The 23,346-nt window shown below is 48.1% G+C and overlaps 1 protein-coding gene and 1 non-coding gene across 2 annotated transcripts in view; both read right to left on the bottom strand.

Annotated features, from left to right (window-relative positions):
• Window positions 1–8,137: 8,137 nt before the first annotated feature.
• TRNAY-GUA (transfer RNA tyrosine (anticodon GUA)) lies at window positions 8,138–8,239 on the bottom strand. The gene is made up of 2 exons: window positions 8,203–8,239; window positions 8,138–8,173 (listed from the first exon to the last, which is right to left on the bottom strand). It is a non-coding gene; the product is annotated as a tRNA-Tyr (tRNA).
• Window positions 8,240–9,701: 1,462 nt separating this feature from the next.
• The window catches only part of LOC139765737 (uncharacterized), a 47,149-nt gene continuing 33,504 nt past the window's right edge, over window positions 9,702–23,346 (bottom strand). Inside the window, 4 exon segments of the mRNA XM_071693554.1 lie at window positions 9,702–11,283; window positions 21,117–21,180; window positions 21,432–22,373; window positions 22,589–23,164. Of these exon segments, the coding sequence (XP_071549655.1) occupies window positions 11,237–11,283; window positions 21,117–21,180; window positions 21,432–22,373; window positions 22,589–23,164 (1,629 nt within the window). The 3' untranslated portion in view covers window positions 9,702–11,236.

Raw genomic sequence — 23,346 nt, 5'->3', positions numbered from 1 at the left:
GAGCCAAACACGGGTTCGGGGTTTCAGTGTGCTTCACGCTGGAGCCAAACACGGGTTCGGGGTTTCAGTGTGCTTCACGCTGGAGCCAAACACGGGTTCGGGGTTTCAGTGTGCTTCACGCTGGAGCCAAACACGGGTTCGGGGTTTCAGTGTGCTTCACGCTGGAGCTAGACACGGCTTCGGGGTCTCATTGTGCTTCACGCTTTAGCCAAACACGGGTTCGGGGTTTCAGTGTGCTTCACGCTGGAGCTAGACACGGCTTCGGGGTCTCATTGTGCTTCACGCTTTAGCCAAACACGGGTTCGGGGTTTCAGTGTGCTTCACGCTGGAGCTAGACACGGCTTCGGGGTCTCATTGTGCTTCACGCTTTAGCCAAACACGGGTTCGGGGTTTCAGTGTGCTTCACGCTGGAGCTAGACACGGCTTCGGGGTCTCATTGTGCTTCACGCTTTAGCCAAACACGGGTTCGGGGTTTCAGTGTGCTTCACGCTGGAGCCAAACACGGGTTCGGGGTTTCAGTGTGCTTCACGCTGGAGCCAAACACGGGTTCGGGGTTTCAGTGTGCTTCACGCTGGAGCCAAACACGGGTTCGGGGTTTCAGTGTGCTTCACGCTGGAGCTAGACACGGCTTCGGGGTCTCATTGTGCTTCACGCTTTAGCCAAACACGGGTTCGGGGTTTCAGTGTGCTTCACGCTGGAGCTAGACACGGCTTCGGGGTCTCATTGTGCTTCACGCTTTAGCCAAACACGGGTTCGGGGTTTCAGTGTGCTTCACGCTGGAGCTAGACACGGCTTCGGGGTCTCATTGTGCTTCACGCTTTAGCCAAACACGGGTTCGGGGTTTCAGTGTGCTTCACGCTGGAGCTAGACACGGCTTCGGGGTCTCATTGTGCTTCACGCTTTAGCCAAACACGGGTTCGGGGTTTCAGTGTGCTTCACGCTGGAGCCAAACACGGGTTCGGGGTTTCAGTGTGCTTCACGCTGGAGCTAGACACGGCTTCGGGGTCTCATTGTGCTTCACGCTTTAGCCAAACACGGGTTCGGGGTTTCAGTGTGCTTCACGCTGGAGCTAGACACGGCTTCGGGGTCTCATTGTGCTTCACGCTTTAGCCAAACACGGGTTCGGGGTTTCAGTGTGCTTCACGCTGGAGCTAGACACGGCTTCGGGGTCTCATTGTGCTTCACGCTTTAGCCAAACACGGGTTCGGGTCTCGGTGTGCTTCACGCTGGAGCTAGACACGGCTTCGGGGTCTCATTGTGCTTCACGCTTTAGCCAAACACGGGTTCGGGGTTTCAGTGTGCTTCACGCTGGAGCCAAACACGGGTTCGGGGTTTCAGTGTGCTTCACGCTGGAGCTAGACACGGCTTCGGGGTCTCATTGTGCTTCACGCTTTAGCCAAACACGGGTTCGGGGTTTCAGTGTGCTTCACGCTGGAGCTAGACACGGCTTCGGGGTCTCATTGTGCTTCACGCTTTAGCCAAACACGGGTTCGGGGTTTCAGTGTGCTTCACGCTGGAGCTAGACACGGCTTCGGGGTCTCATTGTGCTTCACGCTTTAGCCAAACACGGGTTCGGGGTTTCAGTGTGCTTCACGCTGGAGCTAGACACGGCTTCGGGGTCTCATTGTGCTTCACGCTTTAGCCAAACACGGGTTCGGGGTTTCAGTGTGCTTCACGCTGGAGCTAGACACGGCTTCGGGGTCTCATTGTGCTTCACGCTTTAGCCAAACACGGGTTCGGGGTTTCAGTGTGCTTCACGCTGGAGCTAGACACGGCTTCGGGGTCTCATTGTGCTTCACGCTTTAGCCAAACACGGGTTCGGGGTTTCAGTGTGCTTCACGCTGGAGCTAGACACGGCTTCGGGGTCTCATTGTGCTTCACGCTTTAGCCAAACACGGGTTCGGGTCTCGGTGTGCTTCACGCTGGAGCCAAACACGGGTTCGGGTCTCGGTGTGCTTCACGCTGGAGCTAGACACGGCTTCGGGGTCTCATTGTGCTTCACGCTTTAGCCAAACACGGGTTCGGGGTTTCAGTGTGCTTCACGCTGGAGCTAGACACGGCTTCGGGGTCTCATTGTGCTTCACGCTTTAGCCAAACACGGGTTCGGGGTTTCAGTGTGCTTCACGCTGGAGCTAGACACGGCTTCGGGGTCTCATTGTGCTTCACGCTTTAGCCAAACACGGGTTCGGGGTTTCAGTGTGCTTCACGCTGGAGCCAAACACGGGTTCGGGGTTTCAGTGTGCTTCACGCTGGAGCTAGACACGGCTTCGGGGTCTCATTGTGCTTCACGCTTTAGCCAAACACGGGTTCGGGGTTTCAGTGTGCTTCACGCTGGAGCCAAACACGGGTTCGGGGTTTCAGTGTGCTTCACGCTGGAGCTAGACACGGCTTCGGGGTCTCATTGTGCTTCACGCTTTAGCCAAACACGGGTTCGGGGTTTCAGTGTGCTTCACGCTGGAGCCAAACACGGGTTCGGGGTTTCAGTGTGCTTCACGCTGGAGCTAGACACGGCTTCGGGGTCTCATTGTGCTTCACGCTTTAGCCAAACACGGGTTCGGGTCTCGGTGTGCTTCACGCTGGAGCCAAACACGGGTTCGGGGTTTCAGTGTGCTTCACGCTGGAGCTAGACACGGCTTCGGGGTCTCATTGTGCTTCACGCTTTAGCCAAACACGGGTTCGGGGTTTCAGTGTGCTTCACGCTGGAGCTAGACACGGCTTCGGGGTCTCATTGTGCTTCACGCTTTAGCCAAACACGGGTTCGGGGTTTCAGTGTGCTTCACGCTGGAGCTAGACACGGCTTCGGGGTCTCATTGTGCTTCACGCTTTAGCCAAACACGGGTTCGGGGTTTCAGTGTGCTTCACGCTGGAGCTAGACACGGCTTCGGGGTCTCATTGTGCTTCACGCTTTAGCCAAACACGGGTTCGGGGTTTCAGTGTGCTTCACGCTGGAGCCAAACACGGGTTCGGGGTTTCAGTGTGCTTCACGCTGGAGCTAGACACGGCTTCGGGGTCTCATTGTGCTTCACGCTTTAGCCAAACACGGGTTCGGGGTTTCAGTGTGCTTCACGCTGGAGCTAGACACGGCTTCGGGGTCTCATTGTGCTTCACGCTTTAGCCAAACACGGGTTCGGGGTTTCAGTGTGCTTCACGCTGGAGCTAGACACGGCTTCGGGGTCTCATTGTGCTTCACGCTTTAGCCAAACACGGGTTCGGGGTTTCAGTGTGCTTCACGCTGGAGCCAAACACGGGTTCGGGGTTTCAGTGTGCTTCACGCTGGAGCTAGACACGGCTTCGGGGTCTCATTGTGCTTCACGCTTTAGCCAAACACGGGTTCGGGGTTTCAGTGTGCTTCACGCTGGAGCCAAACACGGGTTCGGGGTTTCAGTGTGCTTCACGCTGGAGCTAGACACGGCTTCGGGGTCTCATTGTGCTTCACGCTTTAGCCAAACACGGGTTCGGGGTTTCAGTGTGCTTCACGTTGGTGAGCAATGGGGTCAACACCGGTTATTTCCCAACAAGCTCACTCAGCCAGCAGATAGCATTTTACCTAACCTAACTGTACAACGTGGAGGTATATGAATACGAACAAAGTGCATAGATACGCGCACGAAGGGTATTCGAGAACATGGTATTCGAATATTCATTTTCCTTTTAGGGGTGATCATGGCCTAACGATAGCGTTCCCTCCTGCTACACAGGAGTCCCGGTTTCGATCCTGGCTGTTGAAGGTTTGTATGTTCTATGAAGGTGCGCGTTCATATGCGCTTTGTTCGTGTATATATATATATATATGTATTATATATACGAAAAAATAATAGGTCTATGTATGTGAATATGTATATATGTATGAATACATACATGAAACTTTGTGAATTGTTTGAAGCTGAGGAGCGTCTTACCTCCACGAAACAAATAGTGTATTGTAAAGTTTGCATAAATCATCTGAACAACTGAGTGGCGACTTACCTTTCATAATATCATCATGCATAATGTGATCATCAAATTCTCACGTATCTATACGTTCGTATGCGTTAAAACAATAATATCAAAAAGGAAATTAAAAAAAGATAAAAAGGATTTCCCTGAAGTAACTCATCACGAACTGATTCTAGTATGATCCCGACCCAGAAGAGCGGTCCCTCCGACATCTATATATCTCACTCTTTCCTTCCTCTTTTTAACTCCTTCGATTCCCTTCTGCTACCTCAGCTCTCTCTCTCTCTCTCTCTCTCTCTCTCTCTCTCTCTCTCTCTCTCTCTCTCTCTCTCTCTCTCTCTCTCTCTCCTGATTTGATATCACCATCTTTACTAAATCTTCATCATCATCATCATCATCATCACCAACAGAGACATAAATAAGAATATAAGGATAAATAAATGATACTTCAACTACCCCACCTACTTGTGTCCTGGATCTTTAAAGTCTCGTTCGGTAATTTACCGCTAGCATCAACTACGTCTATAATTTCAATGAAGAAATGAAAAATAATATTACTCACTCCTTCAAGGTCATCCATCATCCTTAATAAGACGTGTTTCGCCAAATTATAGCACCACTATGAGTTCTGGCGGCCCCCCTTTGTGATTTACATGGCGTCAAACAACTGAATGTTTACACTTTTTTCCCCGTGTCTGCCCGCCGGATAGAGATGCATCAGGGTTGTCGACCATTTGCTTTCAGATTCACTGGTACGTTAACAGTTTTCACAACACAACACTTGGGTGGCAATGCAGTAAAAAGACGGATGAAAAACAATTTTAGAAACACAGACGACATCCTCAAGGCGCCGGTGATCTGGGTTAACTAAGGATGGTTAGTTGGCTTGTCGTAGGGGCTGTCGGCGTATCTACTGAGGCCGGGATCATACCCGCCACTTTCACGCCATATAAACTAACCAAAAATAATATAACACCTTCAGGTAGGTATCTTGGACTACAAGCGCTCCATTAGAATCTATGTGTGAGCTCTTAGATCGAATAAGATGTATTTAGGAAGTATAAATACGAAAGTAATTGTTCTTTTCAAAAGAGTTGTCAAAAGTTGCCGCTAGCGCCATCCTATGGGTCATGTATATAATTTGTAAAGGAAAACGTGCAGAGAATGATTAGAGTACACTAAACTATTGTGTACGTCATGTAGAACATGATAGATTATTTATCATTTCATGTTTATCCAGTGCATCAGCATTTGTGTAATGATCTCTGTAGTTGAGTATCTAGCGTTAAAACTACAATTATGTATGCTCCATATGATTGTAGTACCGCATTCATAAATGCAAATCAAGAAAAATAATATCAAATGAGAAAATTCATCTTCATAATCGTTTTTACGGTTAACATGACCTTAGTTCATGAATTAATCAATGCTTAAAGGTCAGCATAAAATACAATAAATATTTATCCTGTCTTTCTTATCTTTACTGTTCATTACAATGGGCCATATGTGTAATGGGTAACTCACTGACACCAAAGTCATGCAAAGTCAGTAAAGACTGAAGCATGTAAATCAAATTATCTTAGCAACAATAAAATTCACTTAAAGACAAACATCAAAGCAAACAAAGCAACGGAAACATATTGTAAATGTCTTTAAATAGATAGAAATAGTATGATAAACTCACTACAAACGGAACAAGATATACAATATCAGACATGTAGAGTAAGCGAAGTAGCAAGCAAACCCATGACAAAATAAAGAAATACAAATACATTTACCAAAATAACAAGCAAGCGAAAAAGTTTATATATCAGCCATGGGCAAACATTTGACTCATAGTCACTGAAGTTAACATTTAGTCATCTTAATAGGTCAAGTTATAGTTTAGAGAAGGTTAAGTAAGGCTGGGTTACGTTAGGTTAAATATGGTTTGTTAGATAAGTTACATCAGCACCGGGGTCCCCTGGGGTGAGGTAAAAGTTGGAAAATATTGAGTTTGTCAAGGAAGACTTGATAAAGTGTGAAATGCTTTCACCACTCCAGGCTTTCCTCGCTCACACTACACTGAAACATTTTTGTATCAGTCAAAATGTTGAGAAACCTGAACCCCAAAAAGAATATCTACATCTGGCTTCACAACGTATACATCGCTCTTCCTATGGCAAACTATGAAATATCAACTGCGATGATATCATTCACCGCATTAGATATTCTAACGTCAGTTTCTCACATCGGCGTGAGACCCATGTCATATGGTATGTGTGGCCACCTTGTCCACCCAAGCTGCCATAGCAAAATGTCAACAAAAGCAGACGACAGACGCCTGAGAGCCTAAGACCATCCTTAGCTTCGATGTGCTAATAATGGCTAGGCTGGCGTCACTCTAATGTAGTGGAGCGATTGTCGACCAATACCTGGGATATGACTGCAGATGTCATGACCCTAAAATTCAGAGCGAAGATGACATCTAAGTAGATGATTAAGGAAGCCGAAGGCTGGTTGGGTGTTTAAGTGTTGTTACGCCATCTTGTGCAAACGAAATAGATTCAGCTGCGTAAGGCAAGAAACAGACACATTACTACGAGCTAAGGTTTACGAGGTAACTTCGTACATTACTTTGTCTTTGATAGACAAGTAACAGGGTCTGCGTAAGCAATGATTACACAAGTCATGGAGAAAATGCATACAAAGTTTAATTCAAAATATAGGCAAAAAGACTGAATCCGTATGACAACTGGAAATTATTTGTTAGTATTTACTAATCTCCCAATATCGAAAACGAGAAAGTTACTCATACACTTCCCTTGCTGATGACTGTTTTCTTTTTTATGCCTTTTTAAGAGCCTTTGGGTTCGACCCCCACCTTACTCAAAATGGGGAAAAAAAAAAATGACTGGATATACCGCGTTTCCACACCTCATTTTCCCATTCCTGTTCAAACACTGTCTCACCCATGCTCCCTGAAGAAGAAATTAAGCAAAGCGTATCATATGTCAGGTATTTCATGTACTTGTAAAGTTTAGATACTTGAAGTTCGTTAGAATTTTGTAAATTGCAGTAAGCAACACGTTGTAGAGACGAGAACTCGCGAATAACTTACATTTAAACCATAAGACACAATAACATCGATGGAAGACAAACCGTCAGCGTACGTCACAATATTCTCACCATTATATAAATGTATGCCATACTATGACTCCACATCAACGTGCCAAAACATGGCTCATCATCCCAACAAAGTACAACCACGACTAAATGTCATCTTGCATCATCCTGCTTTTCACCATGCAGACGGACCATCCATACATTGATTTCAAAACCCTAAGATACACAGAATGCTTATTAACCAGACAACCTTCTGTTATCACGAATTTTTAATCTCGGAAATGCACAGTCTCCGACAGGTTCTCAAGACAGCCACACCTGACCATAATGTAAAGGGTTACAATAGTTTCCCATTAAAATAACCGTTTTCTCTTATGGCTTTTCGAATTCATATAAGAAAACAAGATATACCTATGACTAAAATAAACGATAAGTTCATTTATTTTCCTTTAAATATATATTAATGAAAAATTCACATTTCTATGTGGAATTGCCTGATAGAAATATATTTCTTATATAAATGCATGCCACCATTATAATTTGTCGAAAACATAACAGCTCATTTATATTGTTTGCAAATGTCACCAGAAATAAGGCATAAATATGGCAAATAACCCCACTCACTTTCCTCCTGGGTCTCGAAGTCTCGTTCAGTGTTTCACCGGCAGCGTCAAACACGTTTATGACTATAACAACAACAACAACAACAACATAACTGGCTTACCCCTTCATGGTCGTCCATCATTCTCAGTATGTGTTCTTTCTCCAAACTGATGGCATTATTTGTTGCGCTGTTTTTCTTTTTAAACTTTTGTGGTCCGTCATTTTGATTCACCATTTTAAACAGTGATTTCCTGCTAAATAACCCAAAGTAAACTGTCGAAGGCATGTGGTGGTTTACCTAAAACATCTTTTTTTTAATTTCCACACTTTGGATATACTCACATTAAGATGAAAACTATTTGAATCCCAACAATTAACAACCTTGGCACATAGAATATCAAAAAGTCTTAATATGAAATCAGAAATTGGAAATAACAATAAACGTAGAAACCATTGAAATCTTAACACATGAATGACAAGTTCAAAACAGATCTCCTTCGAGCCGGATTCGAACCAGCGACCTATGGATGTCTGATTTGGATGTATGATTTATACCACCTACAGTCCACCGCTCTACCAACTGAGCTATCGAAGGAACAAATGGATATCATAAAACTGAAGTCGTGTTATAACAATATCCTAAAACATACGCATTTACGCACCTTCATCACATGTTGGAACCTTTGTTGTTATTTAGTGTGAGCTAGGATTTTCCCAAAGCCCACCTTACAATAAAAAAAGAAAATTGATCCAAGCTGTGTTCAGGATAAGAGTATTGTGAAGATTTGGGTGTGGTGGTGACCATAGATTGATCCATGCCAGGCTCAAGGCTAGCTTGAACATGGATTAGTGAAAATAAGAGTATTATGCACATGTAGTGATGGGAATGGAGTGATCATGGATGTGATCAATGGTGATCACTGACCTCACACAACACGTCCTAGATGGCTTCAACCAACCACAAGTCCCTTCCCGCTCAGTACTAGTGGCACTAGTCAACATCAAAGCATTCGACAATGTCCCTGGACACATCCCCACACAAACAATACTCGACACCATCCTTTACAACACTGACAAAAGTTATTGGTCAATTGCATAGTCAGCCGCCATGCCAGAGCTACTCACAATGGCTTCACCTCTAAAACACTTAGACTCTGTCTTGGAGTTCCCCAAGGAGCAGTCCTCTCTCCAGCCCTCTTCTATCTCTTCCTACATGACCTTCCATTACCTGTCGCAAATCACAATACGCAGCAGTTACTAGATTACTACATTATGGCATTGGGAAAATGGTTCACCCAAAACAGAATGCCTGCACCTCCACAGAAGTCTTCAATGATTCTTTTAACACCAAACAAATACGATTCCAGCTCACACTTTCCGGTCCCCTTGCATGGATAATCTCTCCCACTAAACAAAATACGAACCAATCCAGGCATCACGTACGACACATATACGACATTCATTCACCACGCCAAAAAACATCAACTCAGAAGCAGCACTCAAACTAAAATGCCCTCACGAAACTAATGTGGTACCAGATTTGGACAAGGAAAAGGTTCCCTCAACATCCTTTCCAAACAACTCATCTGCTCCACTCTAAACTACGCCTCACCTGCCTGTTCTTCCACCACTTCAAATACAAACATAACAAAGGTGCAAGCCACAGAATATAGTACACTTAGACCAATTGCTAGCTGCCTAGCAACTTGAAATACCGAACACCCACATAATGAAATCAAAATCCTTCCGATACAATCCTACCTCAACATGCTCGGCACTCAGTTCTATGTAACCAGGTCAGGTGTATGACAGCACCAGGCCAAGTGTCCGACACAGTACCAGGCCAAGTGTCTGACACAGTACCAGGCCAGGTGTCCGACACAGCACCAGGCCAAGTGTCTGACACAGTACCAGGTCAAGTGTCCGACACAGTACCACCAGGCCAGGTGTCTGACACAGTACCACCAGGCCAGATGTCCGACATATCACTACACCTGGTGTCCACCACTGCAATATACATATTGGTATCCAGAGAGGTTTATCAAAGTGCTATACGGTTATATACATTAGTTTATCAATGGATTGTACAGTGGTATACATGAATTTTGGCAGTGTAGTATACGATGCCATACTTTGGGATTGTCAGTGGCTTATACAGTGGTTATACATGGTCTGTCAGTGGTTTAAACAGTGGTACAAAGTGGGGGGGGGGGTTGTAAATAGGTACAAAATATTAAGTCTACGGCATTGATACAGGGAAGCATACAGTTATGGATGCATGTATACCTGGAGTTTACAGGATCTGTAAACTGATCATACAGTGAAGTATAGAGGGAGGGAAGGACCTAACACTATACAACTGCGGATTCTAAACATAAAATAATGGCTTCTCAGTGGAATACGCTGTGAGGGACACCCTAAAGTATACATATTGTAAAGGTACAGGACATGTATACTGATTATACATTGAAGTACACAGGGAACGTTATACTACAATACATGCAGTTATACTGCTAAGGAAAATGGCTTTGAGAAGGTTGACTGTAACACGACCTGTAAAAAAAATGTCTTTGGCTCGTAAAGTTAAGTAATGCTCATTAGTTAACAATAATCACGATTACTATTCCATCATCAATTATTGATTACATATATTGAGAAACATCTATTATGTCATACGTCAGTTATTCTTTTATCAATCATTAAGCAGACATGGAACGAGTCATCTAAAAATCTAGGACGAAAATCGTATTTACATACAGAAAACGCAGAACTATCTAAATTTCATATACACAAAAATATACATTAATATCTGATATATCCTTGATTACTGACATTCTTCATAATACTAAAAGATAAAGTATATATATATATATATACGAACAAAGTGCATATGAACACGCATCTTCATAGAACATACAAACCTCCAACAGCCAGGATCGAACCCGGGAAGCCTGTGTAACAGGCGGGAGCGCTACCGCTAGGCTATGATCGCCCTTAATAGGGAAATGGCTATTCGAATACTATGTACTCGAATACTCTTCGTCTCACGTTGGTGAGCAACGGAGTCTACACTGGTCATTTCCCACCAGGCTCTCACAGCCAGCAGATAACGTTGTACAGTTAGGTTCGGTAAAATGGATCCCATTGGAGGTAGAATCAATCAGTAGAGAACACAGTTTCCACTGAAGTGGTGGTGGTCCGAATCCTTGCTGTTGGAGGGTGTTATGTGTTCCATGAAAGTGCCCGCTCATTGCAATACATTCATGTGTGTAATGATATCATTTACTCATGTAATGAGCACAGTAGATTCTCTGTGAGTGGCAGGAGGGCGTCACACGTATGGTAATGGCTCGTAAGCAGCGCTGGGGAGCAGTGCTTCGTTCCCCCTCAGGCAGAGAACTGACAATGGCTCCCTTCCATCACCCTCCGCTCGTCCCGTGACATTTCCCTTCCTCATGTTCCTCATTCTTCACAATCGTCTTCCACGACCCGTTGCTCCTTCTAGAATTGTCGTCTTCCCCGGTCGTATCTGGAACCCTTCAATCACGCCCCTGCGTCCGAAGAATGTGCCTCTGCTCTCACGGCGCCTCTCTCATCTGGACGACCCAGCTTTCGTTCTGATCGGCTGCCACACACGACCTGCAGGAGACATAGTGATGACCTGTATGTTAAGGCACGAGACTCAACGATATCTCTCACGTTCAACTGAACTGCTTGCTCTTCTTCCCCCCAAGCATTCACACTGGCAGCCAAAGCCTCACAAGACACAGAAAGCCATACCTGACCAAGCCAATTCAATCAGTACGACGACCCAGAACTAAACTCAACAACAACCCACAACACAAAACATGATGCATTTTATCAAGTTGTTATAACACAAGGACACCACACCTGCCACTTTTCAGTATATATATATATATATATATATATATATATATATATATATATATATATATATGGAGCGGGGGGCTGGAAATCCTCCCCTCTCGTTTTTTTTTAATTTTCCAAAAGAGGGAACAGAGAATTGGGCCAGGTGAGGGTATTCCCTCAAAGGCCCAGTCCTCTGTTCTTAACGCTACCTCGCTAATGCGGGAAATGGCGAATAGTTTGAAAGAAAAGAAAGAATATATATATATATATATATATATATATATATATATATATATATATATATATATATATATATATATATATATATATATAAAATATATATATATATATATATATATATATATATATATATATATATATATATATATATATATATATATATATATATATATATATAATTCCTGGGGATAGGGGAGAAAGAATATTTCCCACGTATTCCCTGCGTGTCGTAAAAGGCGACTAAAAGGGGTGGGAGCGGGGGGCTGGAAATCCTCCCCTCTCGTTCTTTCTTTTCTTTTTAATTTTCCAAAAGAAGGAATAGAGAAGGAGGCCAAGTGAGGATATTCCATCTAAGGGCTAGTCCTCTGTTCTTAACGCGACCTTGCTAGCGCGGGAAATGGCGAATATATATATATATATATATATATATATATATATATATATATATATATATATATATATATAAACTCCTATCTCAATACCTCCTTCTATGGAGGATTCCCGGAGCATCAACGGGGGAAACACAGATCAAAACGCAGAGTAACACATGTCTGTGGTGTGAATGCAGGACACCAGAGAAGGTGTTAGCGTCCCAGTTCGAGCCTAACTCATCCTTTTGTGGTGTGTATTGACATTCCCTGTGTAGAGAATCTCAACGTATGGATGAGACGAAAACAGAGCTTCGTGGCAGGAAGTCGTGCAATCGAGGAGTTGTACATAGAGGAACTGAAAGGGAAATAAACGAAATATGACAACAAGGTAATGCAGGACAGAGATTTTTTTTTCAACCAGGTGGCATCCAAGTTAGGGAACGCGAGATACAGGAGTTGTATAATAGGTGTTTTCGTATTAGAGTAGCTACAAACTCTACTCCTGTTTTGGACACGATGATAAGAGATTATAATTGGAGATGTGATAGTATAGAGGAGAAGTAGCCTTGGAGAGTTGGATTTGAGAGAGAGGAAACAGATCAGGGGAGGAGGAGGCAAAGCAGGAGGAAAATGTTGCAAAAGTGACCACGGTCATGTGGGCCAAGGGGTTCTTTCTGCCCAGCCCCTACAAGGTAGTGGCACCAGTTCGAATCGACGCCGGCGAAATATCACTTGGTTGTGCCACCATAGATTATGAGAGAAAGTCAGAAAACGTAAGAAAAAGAATAATAATAGAAAAGAAAATGGAGAAGTGAGCGAGTTATTCAATTATCGAATGTCGTGTATGTGAAAACAGGTATATGTGTGTGTGTGGGGCTAGCGGTGTCACACAAGCCCACATATGCGTGAGGCTACGCCAGCCCCTTAATGCTAATTACCATGATGGTTCTGGGTTAAGACCCACTGAATAAACATCTAGTTGTGACGAGAAAATTACAGAAAATAGCCGATGCGTCCGGCAGGACCCCCCTCCATCCGCGTCCTCAGGACTCCCACGGTTTCCCACCGTCCATCACTGGCGAGGCCCAGCAGCTGACGGCGTCCACCTCCGGCAGGTACAAACCATTCATGAACTTTCCTGATTCCCAGGTGTGGCAGGTAGGCTTCAACACGCCTCAGGTACGAGGAAGTTCCCATGAGATGGCGGTCGTGGGAAGACAAGTAGGTGACCTGAGGGTTAATGGGTCGTCTCTACTACATGGAGGACCAGGTCAGAGTGGACCACTACCTGCAGGACCAGGTCAAGGTGGACCACTACCTGCAGGACCAGGCCAGGGTGGACCACTACCTGCAGGACCAGGTCAGGGTGGACCACTACCTGCAGGACCAGGTCAGAGTGGACCACTACTTGCAGGACCAGGTCAGGGTGGACCACTACCTGCAGGACCAGGTCAGAGTGGATCACTACCTGCAGGACCAGGCCAGAGTGGACCACTACTTGCAGGACCAGGTCAAGGTGGACCACTACCTGCAGGACCAGGCCAGGGTGGACCACTACCTGCAGGACCAGGTCAGAGTGGATCACTACCTGCAGGACCAGGCCAGAGTGGACCACTACCTGCAGGACCAGGTCAGGGTGGACCACTACCTGCAGGACCAGGTCAGAGTGGACCACTACTTGCAGGACCAGGTCAAGGTGGACCACTACCTGCAGGACCAGGTCAGGGTGGACCACTACCTGCAGGACCAGGTCAGAGTGGACCACTACCTGCAGGACCAGGTCAGGGTGGACCACTACCTGCAGGACCAGGTCAGAGTGGACCACTACCTGCAGGACCAGGTCAGAGTGGACCACTACCTGCAGGATCAGGTCAGAGTGGACCACTACCTGCAGGACCAGGTCAGAGTGGACCACTACCTGCAGGACCAGGTCAGGGTGGACCACTACCTGCAGGACCAGGTCAGAGTGGACCACTACCTGCAGGACCAGGTCAGAGTGGACCACTACCTGCAGGATCAGGTCAGAGTGGACCACTACCTGCAGGATCAGGTCAGAGTGGACCACTACCTGCAGGACCAGGTCAGGGTGGACCACTACCTGCAGGATCAGGTCAGAGTGGACCACTACCTGCAGGACCAGGTCAGAGTGGACCACTACCTGCAGGATCAGGCCAGAGTGGACCACTACCTACAGGACCAGGCCAGAGTGGACCACTACCTGCAGGACCAGGTCACAGTAGACCACTACCTGCAGGACCAGATCAGAGTGGACCACTACCTGCAGGACCAGGCCAGGGTGGACCACTACCTGCAGGACCAGGTCAGAGTGGACCACTACCTGCAGGACCAGGTCAGGGTGGACCACTCCCTGCAGGACCAGGTCACAGTGGACCACTACCTGCAGGACCAGGCCAGAGTGGACCACTCCCTGCAGGACCAGGTCATAGTGGATCACTACCTGCAGGACCAGGTCAGAGTGGACCACTACCTGCAGGACCAGGTCACAGTGGACCACTACCTGCAGGACTAGGCCAGAGTGACCCACTACCTGCAGGACCAGGTCACAGTGGACCACTACCTGCAGGACCAGGCCAGAGTGGACCACTACCTGCAGGACCAGGTCACAGTGGACCACTACCTGCAGGACTAGGCCAGAGTGACCCACTACCTGCAGGACCAGGTCAGAGTGGACCACTACCTGCAGGACCAGGCCAGGGTGACCCACTACCTGCAGGACCAGGTCAGAGTGGACCACTACCTGCAGGACCAGGTCAGAGTGGACCACTACCTGCAGGATCAGGTCAGAGTGGACCACTACCTGCAGGACCAGGCCAGAGTGGACCACTACCTGCAGGACCAGGTCACAGTGGACCACTACCTGCAGGACTAGGCCAGAGTGACCCACTACCTGCAGGACCAGGTTAGAGTGGACCACTACCTGCAGGACTAGGCCAGAGTGACCCACTACCTGCAGGACCAGGTCAGAGTGGACCACTACCTGCAGGACCAGGCCAGGGTGACCCACTACCTGCAGGACCAGGTCAGAGTGGACCACTACCTGCAGGACCAGGCCAGAGTGGACCACTACCTGCAGGACCAGGTCAGAGTGGACCATTACCTGCATGACCAGGCCAGAGTGGATCACTACCTGCAGGACCAGGCCAGAGTGGACCACTACCTGCAGGACCAGTTCAGAGTGGACCACTACTTGCAGGACCAGGCCAGAATGGACCACTACCTGCAGGACCAGGCCAGTTTGGACCACTACTTGCAGGACCAGGCCAGAATGGACCACTACTTGCAGGACGAGGCCAGAGTAGACCAGTACCTGCAGGACCAGGCCAGAGTGGACCACTACCTGCAGGACCAGGCCAGAGTGACCCACTACCTGCAGGACCAGGACAGAGTGGACCACTACCTGCAGGACCATGTCAGAGTGGACCACTATCTGTAGGACCAGGCCAGAGTGGACCACTACCTGCAGGACCAGGTCAGAGTGGAGCATTACATGCAGGACCAGGCCAGAGTGGACCACTACCTGCAGGACCAGGTCAGAGTGGAGCATTACATGCAGGACCAGGCCAGGGTGGACCACTACCTGTAAAACCAGGCCAGAGTGACCCACTACCTGCAGGACCAGGACAGAGTGGACCACTTCCTGAAGGACAGGTCAGAGTGGACCACTCCCTGCAGGACAGGTCAGAGTGGACCACTACCTGCAGGACCAGGTGGACACGGGAAGGTGGACCTACCACATCACAACCTTCTCTGGACTACCGTTGCCTACCTGACACACAAGCCTTGCTCGCCTGCAGGAGCGTGAGGTCTGGCACCCAGGTTCTGCCACACTGATTCCTACAACAGATGCGTCGTTCTCTGGACCTGACCCACACTAATGTAATAGGAATGAATTTAAGATCAAGACCTAAGAAAAAAACTTATATATTCCTTCAACTAGTTATCTGTAAAGTTGGTCAAAGAAATCGAATTCAACCACCACTTCATATCAAAATTACTATAAATTTGAAAACTGTGGTTAGTAATTTTGAATGGAAAATTAAGTTGTCGCTTCGTATTTGCATGTATCATCATTATCTTCATCATCATCATTATCATCATCACTAGAGGCGTATTATACAGACAGACAGGGGTGATGTGAGGGGATGTGATGACGGCCACACCAGATGGTGTGAGGGGATGTGATGATGGCCACACCAGCTGATGTGAGGGGATGTGATGATGGCCACACCAGCTGATGTGAGGGATGTGATGATGGCCACACCAGCCGATGCGAGAGGATGTGATGACGGCCACACCAGTTGGTGTGAGGGGATGTGATGATGGCCACACTAGCTGATGTGAGGGGATGTGATGATGGCCACACCAGCTGGTGTGAGAGGATGTGATGATGGCCACACCAGCTGGTGTGAGGGGATGTGATGATGGCCACACCTGCCGATGTGAGGGAATGTGATGATGGCCACACTAGCTGATGTGAGGGGATGTGATGATGGTCACACCAGCCGATGCGAGGGGATGTGATGATGGCCACACCAGCTGATGCGAGAGGATGTGATGATGGCCACACCAGCTGGTGTGAGGGGATGTGATGATGGCCACACCAGCTGATGTGAGGGGATGTGATGACGGCCACACCAGCTGGTGTGAGGGGATGTGATGACGGCCACACCAGCTGGTGTGAGGGGATGTGATGACGGCCACACCAGCTGGTGTGAGGGGATGTGATGACGGCCACACCAGCTGGTGTGAGGGGATGTGATGATGGCCACACCAGCCGATGCGAGAGGATGTGATGACGGCCACACCAGCTGGTGTGAGGGGATGTGATGGCCACACCAGCTGGTGTGAGGGGATGTGATGATGGCCACACCAGCCGATGTGAGGGAATGTGACGATGGCCACACTAGCTGATGTGAGGGGATGTGATGATGGCCACACCAACTGATGTGAGGGGATGTGATGATGGCTACACCAGCTGGTGTGAGGGGATGTGATGATGGCCATAAAAGCCGATGCGAGTGGATGTGATGATGGCCACACCAGCTGATGTGAGAGGATGTGATGATGGCCACACCAGCCGATGTGAGGAAATGTGATGATGGCCACACCAGCTGATGTGAGAGGATGTGATGACGGCCACACCAGCTGATGTGAGGGGATGTGATGATGGCCACACCAGCTGGTGTGAGGGGATGTGATGACGGCCACACCAGCTGATGTGAGCGAACCTCCACAAAAAGAGCAGCGTAGCGCCGTAAAACCGAGGCGTCGCTTGCAATTACGTCTCTTCACTCTGAGGTAAACACTCTCTCCTCGTGAGGTGTGGACACTTCTTGGTGACGTCGCAACAGCAGGGGGACCTGTATGTCTTGAAGTGTTCAGCACAAGAACGAGTTCATACCGAACTATACCGTTGCCTCAAGGGTCACATGGTCCAAACAGAATACAACAGGAGCGCCAGCAACAGATCATGGTGCTCCAGTTAAGCCTAAGTCCAATTAAAAGGGAATTACCTCAGTATTAACCATGGTGTTAAGCTTTGATCATTAACCGTGGTATTTTAAGCTTTCTAAGCTGTGTTGATGTCGTCAGCTTCTCGGCCAGGCACCAGCAGGACAGCCTAGCCAACACTGCGCATGGAACTTTGGATTTATTCAACAGGAATTACGGTCCACACTGCGTTACCTACACTGGGGATGACACTGTGTTCAGCCGCTAACGTTTAACACCTGCTGATAACCCTTGTTGAAGACTTAAAAAAAGAAAAGAAACGCGTTCAGTACGTTTAACACTCGCTGAAAAGCAATATAAGCTCACCTCAGGTTGTTCAAAACAAGCCAGGTACTTCTTTGTCATGTCCCACACTCATAGCGTGAGTGTATATGGTCATACAATCATCCTTAACACCTAACGAAGGTTTTAGAGATTCTATTTCACCGTTGGTGGATGTGTACGGCCAGGATGCACTAATCGACATACTACGATGTACAATATAGGACGTTCCCACATAGTGACACTATCCACCTCTCATCACACGGTCATCCCTTTTGTAAATAGCGAATCAAAGATTGAATTTCTGTGCGCTGGTGATACGAATTACCACTGGCTAATGCCTACTCGTGCCCTCAGCTCCTACTTATGGGCTGTGCAGCATCTGAGAAAAGGTTCATTACTTTCTAAATGGCTATGATCTAACCTCATCGTTGAGGGAGCTTCAATTACCGCTATGAGTTACTCTACAGTCTTTGGCTTGAGTCATGTTACCAACTTGGCCTCGCCATATGTGTCTTACCGCAAGTATTCATTTGTGAGCATGTGTGTGTGTGTGTGTGTGTGTGTGTGTGTGTGTGAGGTAGGCTGTAGATGCCAGGGGGTACACCAAGGAGTGGAACATCCTACCATGGGTCTCCTGCGCTTCTCATGATCGCTTGCCTCACTTGCGTCTCCAGGATGTGTTGGTTTGGTGCCATGACGGAGAGTAAACACTGGCTGGCAAGTACGATGACGTCAATCGTCTGTGATGGACTGCATGGCTTTGATTGCTCGATAACACGGTCATTTTACCCTCCACACACCACACGAGCAACCGTAGATCTCTAATGGGAACGCCAGAATCAGGTCTCTCGCTCTGATTTCCGTCTTGATACGTTTCTCATCTCACTCCTCACATTTGGACGGACAATGGCAGACAACACGTCTGTATTAAACGTTCACAAAACTTCTTTTTCCAACTTATGATTGATGTTTTTAAAACACCGTACGTGGTCTCTGCTGTATGATCTCTTGAATAAGACGGAATATCACCTTCTACTTTGTGTAACTCATCCTCCACCATCACCAACACTTGGCATCAGAAACCCAACCTCTCCCTCCACAACGTCATGAAAAGTTTAATTTTCCTAAGGCCTTTGGCATCTTTTTTTAATACCATTTATTTTTAATCATGTGTAGGGCTTATGAAGACAGTTGTACTTTGACCAAATTTTGTCGCTTTGCACGCGATAACTGTGTGTACAAAATAACTTTATGTATCAATATCAAATCTTTTATGAAATATGGGAGAAATATGAATGATATAGCAACGTCTGGCATCCCCCCTCTAGTGCATACCTACCTTAAAGTAGCCTCAGTGGTAAGCCACGGGTCATGTACCCAGTGAGAGGATAGAAATATCTTTAACAAGTAGTTAAGCTGTTAAAGATATTTCAAGTGGTGATCATAAATTGCTGACGGCCATAATGAGACCCCCTGGCAGTCGAGGGTCCATATCACAAGCGACCCAATACGCTACTGGTCCGAAAGAAAACAAGAATATACTTGTAGCCAATAGCGTACTTCCTCACTGGACTCCTTGCCAAGAGTCCTCACAAACTTCGTCACCAACACGGAGCCCCACACACTCCCACTGACGCCCCTCTAGCCTCACACCTCACACCAACCTCGCCACCACCACTCGATAACCTCGGTGTCAAGCGGTGAGCAAGGCCTCCGGGGAGGTTGGAACGTTGCCTTTATTGTAACGCTACTGCCTGCCCGAGGGAGGGAGGGAGGGTTGCAGACGTGTCCTGCCCCACGCCACAACAATGCCTCGACCCACATCCTCGACGCTAGCAATGCCTCGACCCACATCCTCGACGCCAGCAGTGCCTCGACCCACATCCTCGACGCTAGCAATGCCTCGACCCACATCCTCGACGCTAGCAATGCCTCGACCCACATACTCGACGCTAGCAATGCCTCGACCCACATCCTCGACGCTAGCAATGCCTCGACCCACATCCTCGACGCTAGCAGTGCCTCGACCCATATCCTCGTCGCTAGCAATGCCTCGACCCACATCCTCGACGCTAGCAATGCCTCGACCCACATCCTCGACGCTAGCAATGCCTCGACCCACATCCTCGACGCTAGCAGTGCCTCGACCCACATCCACGACGCTAGCAATGCCTCGACCCACATCCTCGACGTCAGCAATGCCTCGACCCACATCCTCGACGCTAGCAATGCCTCGACCCACATCCACGACGCTAGCAGTGCCTCGACCCACATCCTCGACGCTAGCAATGCCTCGACCCACATAATCGACGCCAGCAATGCCTCGACCCACATAATCGACGCTAGCAATGCCTCGACTCACATAATCGACGCTAGCAATGCCTCGACCCACATAATCGACGTCAGTAAAATCATAGTCACAATACCGGTTTCTAGATGTCACCAGAACTAGCAGCTCAGACATAAGGAACGTCACGTCATGTCCCCAACGTGTACTCACCTCTGGCTCAAGGAAAGACGCCAGTAAATAGTCTCTTGGTGGACCTACAGCAATGTTGATAACAACACAACCACCTCATAGAAGATTATAGACTTATAATATATATATATATATATATATATATATATATATATATATATATATATATATATATATATATATATATATATATATATGGACGTTCATTCTTAGAAGATTATAGGCTTAAGAAAAATGTCCTTTCGTCACGAGGCGCTAGGGGGGAACTCACCTGGTGTGGGGGAGGGTCGTTGCCTTGGCCAGGGGGGAACTCACCTGGTGTGGGGAGGGTCGTTGCCTTGGCCAGGGGGGAACTCACCTGGTTTGGGGGAGGGTCGTTGCCTTGGCCAGGGGGGAACTCACCTGGTGTGGGGGAGGGTCGTTGCCTTGGCCAGGGGGGAACTCACCTGGTGTGGGGGAGTGATCGCTGCCTTGGCCAGGAGGGAACTCACCTGGCGTGGGGAGGGTCGTTGCCTTGGCCAGGGTGAACTCACCTGGTGTGGGGGAGGGTCGTTGCCTTGGCCAGGGTGAACTCACCTGGTGTGGGGGAGGGTCGTTGCCTTGGCCAGGGGGGAACTCACCTGGCGTAGGGGAGGGTCGTTGCCTTGGCCAGGGGGGAACTCACCTGGTTTGGGGGAGGGTCGTTGCCTTGGCCAGGGGGAGAGAAGGTAACTTACCTGGAGTGGGGGAGGGTCGCTTCTGCACGGCTGCCACCAGCTCAGGCAGGGAGGACAGTTCATCCTATAGAAAACACGGTTTTATAAACGCTGGAAAACACAAGATTCCCTAGTACGTATTGTCTTCAAAAAAATGAAAAAAGAATAACCCTTTACTATAACAATATACTCGATAATGGTGTCCGTATATAATCATGCAATTATCATGACTAGTAAGATATTCTGAGTGAAATTAATTACCGAAATAAATGACACAAGAATGAACGGTAATGATAAATTCGTGTTTGGCTTAGTTAGGTAGCCAGAGTCCTTTACCTCAATGGTCTCGTAAGCCACTCCAGGTCTTCTCCTCCTGGTGGGGTACACTGCCGAGGCCATCATAGCCTCTTCAGGATACCGAGGTCTTCCACGAGTTCTCGTTGTCATTGCCGTCATCAGTCTCGGACGTTCCACTTTTGACGCCTCGTTCTTGCGGTTCGCTGGGGGGTTTGGCCTCCTTGATGGCCGCTCGTCCTCTATCAGGTCCACTGGATATTGTGTGTTTACTGACGGCGGTGGTGGCTCAGGGTCTCTGTTCTTTGACAAAGATTTTGTCGCAAACGACGTCTCAGGGTGTCTGGTCTTCGCGAGAGATGTTCCAGGGTTCCTTCTTGTAAGAAATCTCTCGAAGTATCCGCTCTTTATCAAAGGATGTTCAGGGTATCTGGCTTTTGCCAGATGCATTTCAGTGTATCTCCGTGTTGAAGTTGCTGCTTCAGGATAGCCGCTGATGGTTGATGGCGCTACAGGATGTCTGCTCTTCGTTAAATATGAGTCATGGTGTTTCCATTTTGCTCCTGGGGTCGTAGGGTATCTGTGGTGAGGTGAGGGAGGAGTTGAGAACCTGTCCACCGTCGGCTGCAAGAGAGGCACATCGTAGTCGTGTTGGCGGTAGCAATCGTTCCGCTGGTACGTGTCTGAGGCAGATGGGAAGCCATAGGAAGGAAGGAGGAAGGAGTCCTTCCTGTTCGAGATTCCAGTCTCCTGCTTGTTGCTCCAGTCATTCCAGCCATGATTCCATCGCTGGTTCCAAGTGATGTACCAGTCATCGTCGGCACTGCTGTTCCAGGAGATCCCGTCGTCCCAGGCGGAGTCTTCGCCAGTGTTGTGGTTGGCGTTCCAGAGGTTCTCCTTATCTCCAGAGGTTACGTCGGATGGCTTGGCGGACGCCGGCGTGTACGACCACTTCGGTCTGGAAGGCGTCACAGGCTGCCAGGACTGCAATGACAAGTGGAATTAGGAATGAAAGAATTACTCGCATGATGAGAAAGAAAATGAATAGGTTTCATTCAAACATTTTCATAGCATCGTTTGAGATACAAGCAACGTGTAAGCAATAAACAATACTGTTTGAAGAAATAGATTTTTTTTCTTTTTCTTCTAAAAAGGCATTCTTTAAGGAATATAAGATTCACGAACGTAAAGCTACGAACGGTGGTGGTGGGTGAGGAGGTCGTGGCAGGTGAGGGTGTAGTGACCTCATCGTCCCGTGAGAGGATTCCGGGCGGGACGGTGTCGAAGTAAGGCGGACCTGCCACGTTATGCACGCTGAGGGGGTCTGGGGTGACGGTGATCGGGGCTGGGGGGACAGTCGGGGGTGAGGTTGGGCGGTACGGGTATGATGGAGTCCGTGGGCGGGGCGGAGCCTTAGGCCGGGTCGGGGTTTTGGGTCGGGGAGGAGCCTGTGGGCGAGGCGGAGCCTTTGGTCGGGTTGGAGCCTGTGGGCGAGGCGGAGCCTTTGGTCGGGTTGGAGCCTTTGGGCGGGGTGGGGCCTTTGGTCGGGGTCGGGTCTTTGGACGGTACGGATCCTGTGGGCGGTGTGGAGCCTGTGGGCGGTGTGGAGCCTGTGGGCGGTGGATGGGCTCGAGCAACTGTGGGGACGGGCGGCGCTGAGCAGGACGCCCTCCAGACAACCTCCCTCGCTGAAATAACAAAGCGATTACTTGAAATATGTCGTCTTGCTTCCTCTTGCAATATACACTCACGAAGATTCTGATCTCTTCTTTGTACTGCAAAAAAAACAACAATCCAACAGAATACAAGTTTACACTAAACAAATTACTGGACACTAAACGATACTGGAGTAGTGCTAGTGGTTAGCTGGAGTGCTTGTGGTGGTGAGCTGGAGTGCCTGTGGTGGTGAGCTGGAGTGTTTGTGGTGCTAATCTGGGGTGCTTGTGGTGGTTAGCTG

This window comes from Panulirus ornatus, chromosome 55 (assembly GCF_036320965.1).
Source record: "Panulirus ornatus isolate Po-2019 chromosome 55, ASM3632096v1, whole genome shotgun sequence".
Classification (NCBI taxonomy): domain Eukaryota; kingdom Metazoa; phylum Arthropoda; class Malacostraca; order Decapoda; family Palinuridae; genus Panulirus; species Panulirus ornatus.
Note: the sequence above shows the minus strand (reverse complement) of the source record. Positions and strands in the feature narration are given on the sequence as shown.